This window comes from Balaenoptera borealis (genome assembly GCF_965194805.1).
Source record: "Balaenoptera borealis genome assembly, chromosome: 16".
NCBI classification, from domain to species: domain Eukaryota; kingdom Metazoa; phylum Chordata; class Mammalia; order Artiodactyla; family Balaenopteridae; genus Balaenoptera; species Balaenoptera borealis.
In genome coordinates this window covers 58,745,205-58,763,469 of record NC_138872.1, presented here as the reverse complement: position 1 = coordinate 58,763,469, position 18,265 = coordinate 58,745,205, and the positions used below count along the sequence as shown (strand labels likewise).

The window sequence follows — 18,265 nt, the reverse complement described above, 5'->3', positions numbered from 1 at the left end:
CCTGTGTTCCCAAACATGAAAAGTGTGAGTGTAGGAGAACACCCATTTCCATCCACCTTCATCAACAATGGTTATTACTCTTAAAAATCTTTTCCAATTTGTTGTTGGCCTAAAAAAATGTAGTTGTTTTAATTCTGTAGCTTCTGGAAAATTCAATTAAATTAGTTTAATTGAGTAAATAAGTAGACTCACAATAGCACATTTAAAAAAGCATATTAAAGTGCTTTCTAAGATGAAATGTAACCCAAATGTTTCTTTATGAGTAAAATGGGTACTTCCACTCAATTTGGAATGAATATCCCTTACAGAACATTTCATATCAGTACCTGGGCTGCATTTTGTGCCACTGGGGTTGTCTCTTTTGAGATTGAAATAGCTTTCGTAGGTAACTCAAGCGTGGATACTGGACTTTCTGTGAACAACAGAAGGTTTAAAAGTAAAATGTATCTGCAATAATCAATCCCATAGCCTTTAGAGCAAACAGTAGTTTACATCTTGGGTAGTAATTAAATGTGAAGTAAAATTATAAAACTGTGAAATAAGAAGACAACTTTTGATATGCAAATGTATCAAATATAGAGAATTTTTCTTTAATGTGACAAAAATTCCTCACTTAAGGTAAACACTAATGTCATGATGCAACTGGGAACTAGGAAAAATTACCCATGGGAGAGGGAATTCCTGCTTAGCAGTCTCAGAGGCAGATTTTGCTCTGTTAGGTCAACAAGGATGTTTGCAAACACAGAACTGTTTACAATCCTATAAGAATGTGTGATACCAACAAGGCCTGGGAATTCAAACTAAAACTCATGCAGGCTGGGGTTGGAGGTATCTCATGGTAGCCTAGAGGGAATTAGACATCAATTGTGGACTGTTGAAAGGGAGGGGGAGGGAGGAGAGACAGAAGAGAGAATGGAAGAAAGAGAGATGGTTAGAAGAAGAAAAGGAGGAAAATAGAGAAAATGTGGGTGTGAGGGAGAGAAAGAAGGTTTAGTAGGCGCAAGAATGGTTTGAGGACAACTGGGGAAAGTATCATGGGGGTGGTAAGAAAAGGGGCTCCATGTTGGAAAGTAATAGGGCCAGACAGCTAAAAATTTCAGAAGTTTGAACATATCTAACAAGCAACAAAAATCATTTTTAATCCACTGTGTGTGCAGTGATATAACTGTTTAACATACTTTATGAATCTCCCCCAATAAAATTTTTTATTTGTATTTTTCTTTTAACTGACAAGGATAATTAAATTCTGCACTGTGTTTCAAAGATAACTTATTAATCGCTTTATTTACTGGTGTTAAAAAACATTTTTGTAAAGGTAATTATTTTACGCTTTTAATTGTAAGAGAATCGATGCATGAGAGATTGGTTCAAGATGGCAGAGTAGAAGGATGTGTGCTCACTCCCTCTTGCGAGAGCAGCGGAATCACAACTAACTGCTGAACACTCATCGACAGAAAGACACTGGAACTCACCAAAAAAGATACCCCACATCCAAAGACAAAGGAGAAGCCACAATGAGACGGTAGGAGGGGCGCAATCACAATAAAATCAAATCTCATAACCGCTGGGTGGGTGACTCACAAACTGGAGAACAATTATACCACAGGAGACCACCCACTGGAGTGAAGGTTCTGAGCCCCACGTCAGGCTTCCCAACCTGGGGGTCCGGCAATGGGAGGAGGAATTCCTAGAGAATCAGACTTTGAAGGCTAGTGGGATTTGATTGCAGAACTTCAACAGGACTGGGGGAAACAGAGACTCCCCTCTTGGAGGGCACACACAAAGTAGTGTGCACATCAGGACCCAGGGGAAGGAGCAGTGACCCCACAGAAGACTGAACTAGACCTACCTGCTAGTGTTGAAGGGTCTCCTGGAGAGGCGGGGGGTGGCTGTGGCTCACCGTGGGGACAAGGACACTGGCAGCAGAAGTTCTGGGAAATACTCCTTGGCATGAGCCCTCCCAGAGTCCACCATTAGCCCCATCAAAGAGCCGGGTAGGCTCCAGTGCTGGGTTGCCTCAGGCCAAACAACCAACAGTGAGGAAACCCGGCCCCACCCATCAGCAGACAAGCAGATTAAAGTTTTACTGAGCTCTGCCCACCAGAGCAACACCCAGCTCTACCCACCACCAGTCCCTTCCATCAGGAAGCTTGCACAAGCCTCTTAGATAGCCTCATCCACCAGAGGGCAGACAGCAGAAGAAAGAAGAATTACAATTCAGCAGCCTGTGGAACGAAAACCATATTCACAGAAAGACAGACAAAACGAAAAGGCAGAGGACTATGTACCAGATGAAGAAACAAGATAAAACCCCAGAAAAACAACTAAATGAAGTGGAGATAGGCAACCTTCCAGAAAAAGAATTCAGAATAATGATAGTGAAGATGATCCAGGACCTCGGAAAAAGAATGGAGGCAAAGATCGAGAAGATGCAAGAAATGTTTAATAAAGACCTAGAAGAATTAAAGAACAAACAGAGATGAACAATACAATAAGTGAAATGAAAACTAAACTAGAAAGAATCAATAGCAGAATAACTGAGGCAGAAGAACAGATAAGTGACCTGGGAGACGAATGGTGGAATTCACTGCCATGGAACAAAATAAAGAAAAAAGAATGAAAAGAAATGAAGACAGCCTAAGAGACCTCTGGGACAACATTAAATGCACCAACATTCGCATTATAGGGGTCCCAGAAGGAGAAGACAGAAAGGACCCGAGAAACTGTTTGAAGAGATTACATTCGAAAACTTCCCTAACATGGGAAAGGAAATAGCCACCCAAGTCCAGGAAGCACAGAGAGTCCCAGGCAGGATAGACCCAAGGAGAAACATGCTGAGACACATAGTAATCAAACTGACAAAAATTAAAGACAAAGAAAAATTATTGAAAGCAACAAGGGAAAAATGACAAATAACATACAAGGGAACTCCCATAAGGTTAACAGCTGATTTCTCAGCAGAAACTCTACAAGCCAGAAGGGAGTGGCATGATATATTTAAAGTGATGAAAGGGAAGAACCTACAACCAAGATTACTCTACCCGGCAAGGATCTCATTCAGATTCGATGGAGAAATCAAAAGCTTTACAGACAAGCAAAAGCTAAGAGAATTCAGCACCACCAAACCAGCTCTACAACAAATGCTAAAGGAACTTCTCTAAGTGGGAAACACAACAGAAGAAAAGGACCTACAAAAACAAACCCGTAACAATTAAGAAAATGGTAATAGGAACATACATATCAATAATTACCTTAAACGTGAATGGATTAAATGCTCCAACCAAAAGACACAGGCTCACTGAATGGATACAAAGACAAGACCCATATATATGCTGTCTACAAGAGACCCACTTCAGACCTAGGGACACATACAGACTGAAAGTGAGGGGATGGAAAAAGATATTCCATGCAAATGGAAATCAAAAGAAAGCTGGAGCAGCAATACTCATATCAGATAAAACAGACTTTAAAATAAAGAATGTTACAAGAGACAAGGAAGGACACTACATAACGATCAAGGGATTAATCCAAGAAGAAGATATAACAATTATAAATATATATGCACCCAACATAGGAGCACCTCAATACATAAGGCAACTGCTAACGCCTATAAAAGAGAAAATTGACAGTAACACAATAATAGTGAGGGACTTTAACACCTCACTTACACCAATGGACAGATAATCCAGACAGAAAATTAATAAGGAAACACAAGCTTTACATGACACATTAGACCAGATAGATTTAATTGATATTTATAGGACATTCCATCCAAAAATAGCAGATTACACTTTCTTCTCAAGTGCACACGGAACATTCTCCAGGATAGATGACATCTTGGGTCACAAATCAAGGCTCAGTAAATTTAAGAAAACTGAAATCATATCAAACATCTTTTCCAACCACAATGCTTTGAGATTAGAAATAAATTACAGGGAAAAAAAACGTAAAATAACACAAACACATGGAGGCTAAACAATACGTTACTAAATAACCAAGAGATCACTGAAGAAATCAAAGAGGAAATCAAAAATTACCTAGAGACAAATGACAATGAAAACACGACGATCCAAAACCTATGGGATGCAGCAAAAGCAGTTCTAAGAGGGAAGTTTACAGCAATACAATCCTACCTCAAGAAACAAGAAAAATCTCAAACAATCTAACCTTACACCTAAAGGAACTAGAGAAAGAAGAACAAACAAAACACAAAATTAGTAGAAGGAAAGAAATCATAAAGATCAGAGCAGAAATAAATGAAATAGAAACAAAGAAAACAATAGCAAAGATCAATAAAACTAAAAGCTGGTTCTTTGAGAAGATAAATAAAATTGATAAACCTTTAGCCAGACTCAACAAGAAAAAGAGGGAGAGGACTCAAATCAATAAAATTAGAAATGAAAAAGGAGAAGTTACAACGGACATCGCAGAAATATAAAGCATCATAAGCAACTATTACAAGCAACTCTATGCCAATAAAATGGACAACGTGGAAGAAATGGACAAATTCTTAGAAAGATATAACCTTCCACAACCGAACCAGTAAGAAATAGAAAATATGAACAGACCAATCACAGGTAATGAAATTGAAACTGTGATTAAAACTCTTCCAACAAACCAAAGTCCAGGACTGTCCAGGACCAGATGGCTTCACAGGTGAATTCTATCCAACATTTAGAGAAGAGCTAAGACCCATCCTTCTCAAACTCTTCCAAAAAACTGCAGGGGAAGGAACACTCCCAAACTCATTCTACAAGGCCACCATCACCCTGATACCAAAACCAGAGATACTACAAAAAAGGAAAATTACACACCAATATCACTGATGAATACAGATGCAAAAATCCTCAACAAAACACTAGCAAACAGAATCCAACAACAAATTAAAAGGATCATACACCATGATCAAGTGGGATTTATCGCAGGGATGCAAGGATTCTTCAATATAGGCATATCAACCAGTGTGATACACCGTATTAACAAATTGAATAAAAACCATATGATCTCAATAGATGCAGAAAAAGCTTTTGACAAAATTCAACACCCATTTATGATAAAAACTCTCCAGAAAGTGGGCATAGAAGGAAACTCAACATAATAAAGGCCATATACAACAAACCCACAGCAAACGTCATTCTCAGTGGTGAAAAACTGAAAGCATTTCCTCTAAGATGAGGAACAAGAAATTTATGTCCACTCTCGCCACTATTATTCAACATAGTTTTGGAAGTCCTAGACACAGCAATCAGAGAAGAAAAATAAATAAAAGGAATACAAATTGGAAGAAAAAAGTAAAACTGTCACTGCCTGCAGATGACATGATACTAACATAGAGAATCCTAACGATGCCACCAGAAAACTACTAGAGCTAATCAATGAATTTGGTAAAGTTGCAGGATACAAAATTAATGCAAAGAAATCTCTTGCATTCCTATACACTAACAACAAGAGATCAGAAAGAGAAATTAAGGAAACAATCCCGTTCACCATTGCAACAAAAAGGATAAAATACCTAGGAATAAACCTACCTAAGGAGGTAAAAGACCTGTACTCAGAAAACTATAAGACACTGATGAAAGAAATCAAAGATGACACAAACAGATGGAGAGCTATATACCATGTGCTTGGATTGGAAGAATCAATAGTGTGAAAATGACTATACTACTCAAAGCAATCTACAGAATCAATGCAATCCCTATCAAATTACCAGTGACATTTTTTACAGAACTAGAACAAAAAATCTTAAAATGTGTATGGAGACACAAAGGACCCTGAATAGCCAAAGCAGTCTTGAGGGAATAAAATGTAGCAGGAGGAATCAGACTCCCTGACTTCAGATTATACTACAAAGCTACAGTAATCAAGACAATATGGTACTGGCACAAAAACAGAAATATAGTTCAATGGAACAGGATAGAAAGCCCAGAGATAAACCCACGCACCTATGGTCAACTAATCTATGACAAAGGAGGCAAGGATATACAACGGAGAAAAGACAGCCTCTTCAATAAGTGGTGCTGGGAAAACTGGACAGCTACACGTAAAAGAATGAAATTAGAACACTGCCTAACACCATACACAAAACTAAACTCAAAATGGATTAAAGACCTAAATGTAAGACTGGACACTATAAAACTCTTAGAGGAAAACATAGGAAGAACACTCTTTGACATAAATCACAGCAAGATCTTTTTTGACCCACTTCCTAGAGTAATGGAAATAAAAACAAAAATAAACAAATGGGACCTAATGAAACTTAAAAGCTTTTGCACAGCAAAGGGAACGATAAACAGAATGAAAAGACAACCCTCAGAGTAGGAGAAAATATTTGAAAACGAACCAACGGACGAAGGATTAATCTCCAAAATATATAAACAGCTCATGCAGCTCAATGTTAAAAAAACAAACAACCCAATAAAAAAATGGGCAGAAGACCTAAATAGACATCTCTTCAAAGAAGACATACAGATGGCCAAGAGGCACATGAAAAGCTGCTCAACATCACTAATCATTAGAGAAATGCAAATCAAAACTACAGTGAGGTATCACCTCCACCAGTTAGAATGGGCATCATCAGAAAATCTACAAACAACAAATGCTGGAGAGGGTGTGGAGAAAAGGGAACCCTCTTGCACTGTTGGTGGGAATGTAAATTGATAGAGCCACTATGGAGAACAATATGGAGGTTCCTTAAAAAACTAAAAATAGAATTACCATATGACCCAGCAATCCCACTACTGGGCATATACCCAGAGAAAACCATAAGTCAAAAAGACCCATGCACCCCAATGTTCATTGCAGCACTATTTACAATAGCCAGGTCACAGAAGCAACCTAAATGCCCATCAACAGATGAATGGATAAAGAAGATGTGGTACATATATACAATGGAATATTACTCAGCCATAAAAAGGAATGAAATTGGGTCATTTGTAGAGACATGGATGGACCTAGAGACTGTCATACAGAGTGAAGTAAGTCAGAAAGAGAAAAACAAATATCATATATTAACGCATATATGTGGAATCTAGAAAAATGGTACAGATGAACCTGTTTGCAAGACAGAAATAGAGACACAGATGTAGAGAACAAACCTATGGACACCAAGGGGGGAAAGTGGGGGGGAGGGGCTGGTGGGATGAACTGGGAGATTGGGATTGACATATATACACTAATACGTATAAAACAGATAACTAATAAGAACCTGCTGTATAAGAAATAAATTTTTAAAATTACAAATTGTAAGAGAATCTATACACCCTTTTAAACTGGTTTGTTAATTAGACCTAGATTTGTGAAATCATAATCTGCAGGTTAATCAATGCACAAGAGCTGATACAAATAACCTCCCTTAAATTTTCAAGTGAATAGTTTCATACAAAAAAAAATTCTAATAGATATAACTTCCCATAACTAACATTCCTTCTTTCAAGGTAGTAAGTCAACAAGCCCTTGGCAAATTAAAACAGGCTAAGACAGAAACTCAACTTTATGATAAGAGACAAAACAGGACTTTTATCCCAAACCAGTTTACGTTTAGATCCTTTGTGTCACCAATGTTAATGTCTTGTAAATACTCTGCAGCTTTTATCCTTATCTATATAAAAATGAGTAATTGTTACATTTTTAAAATTTATTTTATTTTTTTGGCTGTGTTGGGTCTTGGTTGCTGCACGCAGGCTTTCTCTAGTTGCAGCGAGTGGGGGCTACTCTTTGTTGTGGTGCGCGGGCTTCTCATTACGGAGGCTTCTCTTGTTGTGAAGCACAGGCTCTAGGCGTGCAGGCTTCAGTAGCTGCAGCACGTGGGCTCAGTAGTTGTGAAACACGGGCTCTAGAACACGGGCTCAGTAGTTGTGGTGCACAGGCTTAGCTGCTCCGTGGCAATGTGGGATCTTCCCGGACCAGGGATCGAACCCGTGTCCCCAGCATTGGCAGGTGGATTCTTAACCACTGCGCCACCAGGGAAGTCCCAGGAATGGTTACTTTAGCACTTTGTATTCTCAAAGCAACAGGAGCCAGTACCCGATTATTTTAAGGTTCCTCCTCACTAAACTGCTATGTGAGAATTGTGGCCTCTGGTCTCAACTTACCACTTCGGTGTTTGACCTTTCAGATCCTTTGCTGCATGTATATGCACATGTAGACGCACGTTCACTTATGTAAATATTTACATTATAGACATGATTTTTAAAGTTTGTATTTAAAAATTAACTATTCAGATATAACTTACATACAATAAAATGTACCCATTTTATTTTTTTAGATTTTTTTGGTGTGGACCTTTTTTTTTTTAACATCTTTATTGGAGTATAATTGCTTTACAATGTTGTGTTAGTTTCTGCTGTATAACAAAGTGAGTCAGCTATACATATACATATATCCCCATATCTCCTCCCTCTTTTGTCTCCCTCCCACCCTCCCTATCCCAGCCCTCTAGGTGGACACAAAGCAACGAGCTGATCTCCCTGTGCTATGTGGCTGCTTCCCACTAGCTAGCTATTTTACATTTGGTAGTGTATATATGTCCATGCCACTCTCTCACTTTGTCCCAGCTTACCCTTCCCCCTCCCCATGTCCTCAAGTTCATTCTCTACGTCTGCATCTTTATTCCTGTCTTGCCCCTAATTCCTTCAGAACCATTTTTTGTTTTTTTTTAGATTCCATATATATGTGTTAGCATGCGGTATTTGTTTTTCTCTTTCTGACTTACTTCACTCTGTATGAGACTCTAGGTCCATCCACCTCACTACAAATAACTCAATTTCGTTTCTTTTTATGGCTAATATTCCATTGTATATATGTGCCACATCTTTATCCATTCATCTGTCGATGGACACTTAGGTTGCTTCCATGATGTGGACAATTTTTAAAGTCTTTATTGAATTTGTTACAATATTGCTTCTGTTTTATGTTTTGGTTTTTTGGCCCCAAGGCATGTGGGATCTTAGCTCCCCAACCAGAGATCGAACCCACACCCCCTGCATTGGAAGGTGAAGTCTTAACCACTGGACCACCAGGGAAGTCCCCCAAATGTACCCATTTTAAATGTGCCATTCTTTGGGTTTTGACAAATGTACAGTTGTGATACCACCACCAAAATCAAGACAGAATGTTTTTATTACCCCAAATAGTGTCCCTTCTGGTAATATGGAAGAACAAATCTGACTCCACATTGGATCTGTTTGTTTTACTTTAACCTTTGTATTCTATTGCTTTTGCTACAAGTTAAAAATGTTGCCGGTAGCCTGAAATACACAGGATAGCTCATTCTCAAGGCCCTGACCTTAAAAGGTATAACACTTATCCATTTAAATAGAGATAAAAAGTTGTAGAACAGACAATAACATTTGTCTTGTTGGAGGTTTATAGCAACATTGTGAAATGACCTACGTGGACAGCTGGCTGCCAAGAAAAAAGGATTCCAGCCCCAAGAAGTTTGCAGCAACCACCCACACACCCTTCCTCTTTTAGTATAAAAGGAGCCTGAATTCGAATTCTGAGAAGATGGTTCTTTGGGACACTAGTCCACCATCTTCTCCATTCCTTGACCCAACAACTCATGTCTCGATTTATTGGCCTGTTGTGCAGCGAGCAGTATGAACTTGGTCTTCGTAACATTCTCAATCCCTCTCTCACCACTGGCCCCATGAAACCACAGGTCTGTTGTCACTAAAGATTAGATCGGCCTTTTCTAGAATTTGACATAAAGCAAATCACACAGTATGTACAATTCTTTTGCCCAACATTTGTTTCTGAGATTCATCAATGTTGTTGCATATAATAATATTTTGTTCATTTTTATTGTTGAGTAGTACTTAGCTGTAGAGATAGATATGCCACAACCTATTTATCTATTGATGGACATTTGGACTGTTTATAGTTCAGTGCTATTATGAATAAAGTTGCTATGAACATTTGTGTAAAAGTCTTTGTGTAGATGTAGGTTTTCATTTGTCTTGGATAAATACCTAAAGGTGGAATAATAGTGTCATTTGCTAAGAGTATAGCTAATGTTTTGAGAAACTGCCAGACCACTTCCAAAGTGGTTTCACCATTTTACACTCCTACCAGCAAAACATGAGAATTCCAGGTCACTCCACATCCTCACCGACACTTTGTATATTTTCAGTTGTTTTCATTTTAGCCATTTTAGTGGATGTGTTGTGGTATCTCATTGTGGTCTTAACTTCCCTAATGAATAACAATGTTGAGGATGTCTTGTGTTTATTTGCCACCCCCATATCTTCTCTAGTGAAGTGTCATCTACTTGCTCTGGGTTTAATTTGTTCTTTTTATCCTAGCATCTTAATGTAGAATCTTAGATTATTCATTTTAGACTTTCCACTTTTCCTACTATAAACATTTAATGCTAGCAATTGCCTTCTAAGCACGGCTTTAGCTGCATTCCTCAGATTTTGATATGCTGTGTTTTCATTTTCATTCAGTTCAAAATATTTTTAAACTTTCCTTTTGATTTCTTCTTTGACTCATGGGTTATCTAGAAATGTAATCTTTAGCTTCCAAATATCTAGGGATTTCCCAACTAGCTTTCTGTTATTACTAATTTAATTGTATCTGTAATCATACAGAGTATGTTCTCTAAACTTTTACATATAGTGAGACTAGTTTTATGGTCCAGAACCTGATATGTTTCATATGCACTTAAAATGAATGTGTATTCTTCTGTGGCTGGGTTTGAGTGTTCTATAAATGTCAAGTAGGTTAAGTTGGTTGATAGTATTGCCCAGGCTTCCAAAACTTTACTGACTACATATTATATCGATTACTGAGAAGGGAGTGTTGGAACCTCCAATTGTAATTGTTTGTCCACTTATAATTTCAGTCCGATCAGTTTTTATATCAGGAATTTTGAAGTTCTACTATTATATGCATAAACGTAGGTTTAGTGTGTCTTTCTGATGAAATGATTGCTTTACTGTTATGAAACAGCCTTCTTTATCCCTGGTAATATTTCTTGTTCTGAAGTCTATCTGATAATATAGTCACTCTAGCTTTCTTATGATTAGTGTTTGTATGTTTTTGCATGGCTTATCTTCTTACATCCTTTTAACTTTAACCTATCCATATATTTATATTTAACGTACATCATGTAGTTGTCATGTGGTTGGGTCTTGTTTTGTTATCCAGTCCAACAATGTGTGCTTTTTTTTTTTTTTAAACTTTGTTCTCATAGAATTTTTTTTTTAAATTAATTAATTTATTTTTGGCTGTGTTGGGTCTTCGTTTCTGCGCGAGGGCTTTCTCCAGTTGCGGCGAGCGGGGGCCACTCCTCATCACGGTGTGCGGGCCTCTCACTGCAGTGGCCTCTCCTGTTGCGGAGCACAGGCTCCAGACACGCAGGCTCAGTAATTGTGGCTCACGAGCCCAGCCACTCCGCGGCATGTGGGATCTTCCCAGACCTGGGCTCGAACCCGTGTCCCCTGCATTGGCAGGCAGACTCTCAACCACTGTGCCACCAGGGAAGCCCAATGTGTGCTTTTTAATGGAGTGTTTAGACCCTTCTATACTTATTCTAGCTATCAATATGGTTGGGTTTAAATCTACCATCCTGTAATTTGTTCTCTATTTAGTGTCATTTGTTCTTTGCACCTTCTCTTGGATTGAGTATTTTAAAAATTCCATTTTACCTCCACTATTGGTCTATCAGCCATACTTACACTTAAAAAAATATTGCTCTAGGCACTGCCGTATGTACGTATCTAGTATCTTTAATAACGTATAGTCTATCCTCAAGTAACATTATACTACTCATGATGTAACACCCTTATAGCCAGCATACTTCCATTGCTCTGACCATCTTTCACACTACTGTTGGCATACATTAGCTTCTACATAAATTATAAACTCCACAACATACTGTTACATTCCTCTGTGTAGATCCACTTTCCATCTGATATTTTCCCTTTGCTTGAAGAACTTCCTTTATTTTTGACAGTGAAGGTCTGCTGGCAACAACTTTTGTTTATCTTAATAAACAGAAGTCTTAATTTTGCTTTCATGTTTGTAAGATATATTAGCTGGATATAGAATTCTAGGTTGACAATTATTTTCCCCCAGCCTTTTAATAATGCCATTTGATTTGTTTTGCATAGTTCCAATTGAGAAAACTGTGCATTCTTTGTTCTTCCCTATATATCCTATATATATGGTGTCTTTCTGATTGCTCTAAAGTTGTTGCTGTTAATCACTGGTTTTCAGGAACTGATTATGATGTTCCTTGATATGGTTTTCTTTGTATTTATCCTGCATGCAGAGTACTGAAGTTCTTGGTTATGGTGGGCTCGTACTTTTCATTAAATTTGTAAAACTTTTGACCATACATCTATGTTAGACCACTTAATATTGTCCCACAGTTTACTAAAGGTCCGATTCCTTTTTCCCAGTCTTTTTTCTTTTCTTTTCATATTCTTTCTTTAATTTGTATAGCTTCTTTCCAAATTATATGGTCAGGTACTATTTATCCCAGTATACCAATTTGTTTTTCTTTCTCTGGTGTTTAATAAGCTATTTATTCCATCCACTGAACTTCAAGTATTTTTATTTCATTTGGTTCTCTTTTATATCTTTTATTTCTCTTATTATGTTCATGTTTTCCTTTAAATCTCTGAGTGTACTTCTATCAGTTCTTTTAAGGTCCTTGTCTGTTAATTCTGTCATCTGTCATTTCTAAGTTTGTTTCTTTTGACTGATTTTTCTCCTGGTTATGGATTCCATTTTTCTTCCTCATATCTCGAGTGACTTTTTAAAATTGGATGATGGATATTATGAATTTTACATGGTTGTGAGTTGAATTCTGAGTTCGGTTTTATTAGGGCAATGCTAGAGTTGCCTTTGCTCTAAGATGAGTTTACACCCGTATATTCAGTAAGAATCTACCATGATGGCTGGTCAGACCTGAAACATTTCCCACTGCTGTTTGAGCTCTGGAAATTGTTTAGTGTAAAGGTCCTTGGTCATTCTTTGCCCAGACTCATGCAATTTCACTCTGCATGTGTGACTTAATATTTCAGCAAAGACTCAAAAGGACTCCTATGCTAACCTCTTGGAGCTCTTTCTCTGAGTGGCTTCCTCATCTGATAGTACTCTTCCCCTCATTCCAGTTGCCTCAGGCTCTCTGAATGCCAATCTCTCTTACCTCAGCAAGACAGCCATTCTCTGCTTGGGATCTCCATCAGTGCACCGCAATCTAGGAAGAAAGCTGGGGCAGCCCATAGGGCTCATCTCATGCATTTCCCTTCTCTCAGGGACTGCAGTCCTGTACTGCAATATCTAAAAATTTTTTTCTTATATCTTGTTTAGTCTTCTACTTGTTTACTGAAGAAAAGTTAAGTCTGAGCCCATTTACTCCACCATGACTCTAAATATATACTTTTATAACTTCTCTTGTTATATTATTAACATGTTTACATCAATACATATACTTCCTCAACATTATTTTTAATGGTTGAATATGGTTGTACCATATAAATCTAATTTTTGTAATTAATTCCTTATTCCTAGAAATTTAAGGGTTTCCAAAGTTTTATATTTCATGAATAGTACTGCAATGAACATTTTCATATTTCCCCTATACTTTATTTTCTTCAGGTAACTATTCAAAGAATTGAGTCACAAGGCTTGCATATTTGTAAAGTTTTGATATTGACAGAATGTCTTCCAGAAAGATTAATTTACACTCCCATTCACAGTATATAAATTTACATTTCTTTTAAAACTATTTAGTAGAAAATCTGCATTAATTCAACCTTTTTTTTTGGAATGTTATGTTGTGTGCCAAGCACTGTGCTAAAAAGATGAAAACATACAGATTAATAAAGACATTAATGCTGCTGAAACGAATTTCAAGTCCTTTTAGGAAAACAGATATGTACAGAAACAATAAAATAAAGGTATAATATAGGCATGCACAAAATACCAAGGGTAAGGAGAGCAAAGATGACAATTTCTGCCAGAACAGTTTGTCACAAGTGTCTAAACTGAATATTGAAGGATGAGAAGTGGGGTCATCAGACAAGCCTGGGGAGGTACAGAAGGGAGAGCATTCCTGGCAAAGAGAAGAGGATATGTGGTGATGGCAAGGAGAGAAGAAGCACTACCTACTGAGAAGCCATTAAGGAAGAGGTAAGGAATCTGTAGAAGATAAACCTAGAAACGTTTTCAGGGTCTAAGTCATTAAGAATTTTGTATATCTTGTTAAAGAATTTGGATTTTATCCTAAAGACAAAAACATAACCAGATTTGTATAAGGAAATAATATTTTAGTGTCAACTTAGAAGATTCATTAAAAGCAGTAAGTTAGGGCAGAAATATTAGTTATTAAGTTATGGCAATAGACTAAAGATAATAGAATTCTGAAATAAGGAAATATATGGACTACATCTGTTAGCTTTTCGGGAGACAACTGATGAGCTTGAAAGCTGACTACATAGTGGAATGAGGCATATCTATGAGTCAAAAGTGACTCTTACTTCTGGCTTGAGAAACTGGATGAGTTGGTGATACCATTCATCAAGCCTGGGAATATGAGAAACAGTCCAAGTTTCATCTGACTAACTATACCCTTATTCAGAACTGAACATTTTACAAGACAGATTCACATTCACATTATCGTGAGTTAACATCATGAATTGGCATGATCTACCTTTCCAACTGCTCGATTTCAAAGTGAAGCCCCCCCCAACCCCATTACAGGCGTAACTTATTTTATCAAGCACTGAATGAATCTGTGTTTTTATTTTACTGCAACTCGAATCCTGTATCGTGTAGTTTAAAAAATATTTAGTAATCTTAATCCTTAAAATTAATGTTAAAATTGTTAATCATTAATGATACTTCATTATGGACTCCAATTTCATTTTTTAATTCATTCTAATCTTCATGAAATTGGAAACTGAAGGGTTTTTTGATTCTATCACGGGGTGCCTAAAGATTCCAGTGGTTCCAACCTTTGTTTGGATCCACAGCTGAGATCGGAGAATGAACTGGACTATATAGTTCCTGTAGTAATCTTTAATAATAATAATAATGTAGTAATTTTTAATATTAATTTACTAATGCTAATAAATGGAATCAAATATTTCATCAAAAGAGTACCATAAACATTCAAGTGCAATTAAGAGATGAAACCTTATGATTGATTACCAGCCCCAGAAGACTCTATTTTACTTCTTTTTGTTTAAATCTGAGAAAGAGGGCACTGCTGTCACTCTCCCTCTGCATTTTCATGTTATGCCCTAGCATCCTGTCACAGCCAGTATTGCTATGGTTAAGGAAAAAAGGTGTGTCTCACAGGTAGAAAAGAGATTTCTAATAGTCCCAAGCAACCCAGATGTCTTTCAGTGAGCGAATGGATAAACTATTACACATCCACACCATGGAATGCTACTCAGCAATAAAAAGGAATAGTTACTAAACAACTTGGATGACCCTTGGGGGAAATTAAGCTAAGGGAAAGAAGCCAATATCAGAAGGATACATATTATATCACATTTATATAACATCCATGAAAAAACATATTAATAGTGGAGAACAGATTAGTGGTTGCCAGGGTTTAGGGACTGGGAGCAAACTCTAAAAAACATCCTATAAAGGGGTAGCATGAGGGAACCTTGTAGTGATAGGACAGTTGTATAATTTGAGTGTGGTGGCAGTTACACAAATCTACACACGTGATAAAACTGCATAGAGCTACTAAATACACACACTAACACACAAAAAAACTTCATAAATGCGTCAAATGTATTTTGAGTTGTTACCCTTCCCTCTTTCTTGAAAAAGACAAATCCTTTACCTGTGTCGCAGTTTGACAGGCCTTCGTTCGTTAGATCAATCACAGAATCAAGTTTCTTCTTCTCTTTAGCCTGAAAAGTTGTTAAAAAAATAAGACTGCCTCAACAGAAAATGTTTTTTAAAAATAAAACACATATCATTTAAAATTACCATTTAGAAGCTAGAGACTGAACATTCTAAAAGTCTTACAGCTTAATTTAACTCTACTATGAAAGAGAAGCTCGTGAAATGCTATATGGTTTCTGTGAATATAACTAAGCAGAGTCTAAATGAGTTAATTTGGTAATAAATATGGTTGTGAAATATGTTTATCATTAGCTGTTTGCTTTTTAATGTTTAAGCTGGACTGGAACCTGGTCACGCTAACTAGGAGACATTAATCTCTCAGAGAATGAATCTCCCAAAGAATGAATGACAAAGATGAGTCATCCAACAGGTAGCAACACTAAAGTTCCTAGAACTAACATATTCAAATAAACAATATTCAGAGACAATATTTAGAACCTACCATAGCTTCAGTTTCAGCATCAGGTGAACTGTTAGAATTTCCTGATGTAATTTTTCCAGTATCTGAAAGAAAATTATTAAAATATGAACATTTGACAAGTTTATTAACTATTAAATATTTATGGACTTTGTAATATGTGAATGCTGAAACAATAATAATGGGGATGCTAATTAACCATTATATAATCATAAAAAATGTAACTCAATCGACTTTACTTATTCCAAAAACCAATGAACCAGTCCAAAAAAAGCAAACTCTAATTTTGGTTCAAAAGATTTTTTCGTTCTGTAACTTTACAGCTATATTAGTAACTCTTTTTTGAGTATCTATCTGTAAACTACTATAGCATTTGGGGAAATAACTTGGAAATTTACACATTTTTTATTCATAGTATCTTTAGACTAGACCACCTGAGATGGCTGAGGAGGATTCTTCACAGAACCAGTAAAAGCCTCAGATAAATGCTTAATATCTCTTAACTATTTGATTTACAATGTTAACAGCCCAAATCATGGTGGCAATTAAGTAGCTATATAAGTGCAGACAAAGCTTTCTGAAATTAAGATGCAAATTAAACTCTCTAATATATAGTAAAAATGAAAAGGAAATGGGGAATTTTGAAGGAGAAATTATGAGCCAAGAAAGATAGCTATTTTAAGGGAAAGGAAATTTATTGGAAATCTAAGGTTAAAGATTTTTACATTAAGTGTAATGAGAAACTCTAAAGAGTAACAGAAGTATTATTTTTAAAAGTTTAAAAAAATCAAAGATACTAAAGATTAGCCAAACTTTAAATCTTAAGTAGACTTTAACTCGATAAAACAAAAGACAAACAAAAAATAAACCATCACTATCAGCAACAAGACCAGAGTAAACAAGTACAAATAACGGATATGAAAGGTAAGTAGTTTTATAATTTACAAAGCCATTAAACACAGTAAAGAAACAAAAGGCCATAAATTGATAAACACAAGGTTAATAAGAAACCTCAATTTTATTAAGCAATCACTGATTTACTCAGGTAATATTAATCACAGATATAAATTAAACATTTTTGAGAGTAGAATTAAAACTTTTATTAAAAGATAATATTCAATTCTCTATTTTAAACAAATACTGATTTGAGGCTTTCTGATTTGATAGGTCATATTTTAAGATACCTGTTGGATCTGATGTAATTGGAGTTGTCAAATTAGGACCTTCCACAGAAATCAACATGACATCATCATTACTGAAATAAATAAATTAATTAATTAAATAAATGTGATTATGCTGAGACGTGCAATCAATGGTTTTAATTCTTCTAATTTAACATTTCATAACTGATATGTTTTAATCTAACAATGGGGAGGATGTGGAATGAAAATGATAAAACCAAGTACCCAAGAAACCCTGTGTATAGCCAATTATTTATATGACCAAAAGTTCATGATATACAATAAACACAGACCCTTAAAACTTAGTAGAGGGCTTCCCTGGTGGCGCAGTGGTTAAGAATCCACCTGCCAACGCAGGGGACACAGGTTCGAGCCCTGGTCCGGGAAGATTCCACATGCTGCGGAGCAACTAGGCCCATGTGCCACAGCTACTGAAAGCCTGCACACCTAGAGCCCGTGCTTCACAACAAGAGAAGCCACTGCAATGAGAAGCCCGTGCACTGCAACGAAGAGTAGCCCCCACTCGCCGCAACTAGAGAAAGCCCGCGCACAGCAACGAAAGACCCAATGCAGCCAAAAATAAATAAAATAAATTTATTAAAAAAAAACTTAATAGAAATCCATTTACAATAAATCCAAATGTATGAACTATAAGTATTCAACATACATAAATGTACAAAACATACAAAAGTCACTCTAGCACATATACTTGCCTTCTTGAAAATGAAACAATGTATAAAAGAAACTGATTAAAACTTTGTTACTGATGTAGAACTATAAAAAATAAAGA

At 36.6% G+C, this 18,265-nt stretch overlaps 1 protein-coding gene across 2 annotated transcripts in view; it reads right to left on the bottom strand.

The window, feature by feature from the left end:
• The window catches only part of ATF7IP2 (activating transcription factor 7 interacting protein 2), a 78,923-nt gene that overhangs the window by 20,216 nt on the left and 40,442 nt on the right, over positions 1-18,265 (bottom strand). For both annotated transcript variants that reach the window (XM_082360100.1, XM_082360101.1), the window contains 4 exons: positions 17,479-17,549; positions 16,319-16,380; positions 15,812-15,881; positions 327-412 (listed from right to left, as the gene is read on the bottom strand). In XM_082360100.1, coding sequence (XP_082216226.1) covers positions 327-412; positions 15,812-15,881; positions 16,319-16,380; positions 17,479-17,549 — 289 coding nt within the window. The remainder of the gene's footprint in view (positions 1-326; positions 413-15,811; positions 15,882-16,318; positions 16,381-17,478; positions 17,550-18,265) is intronic.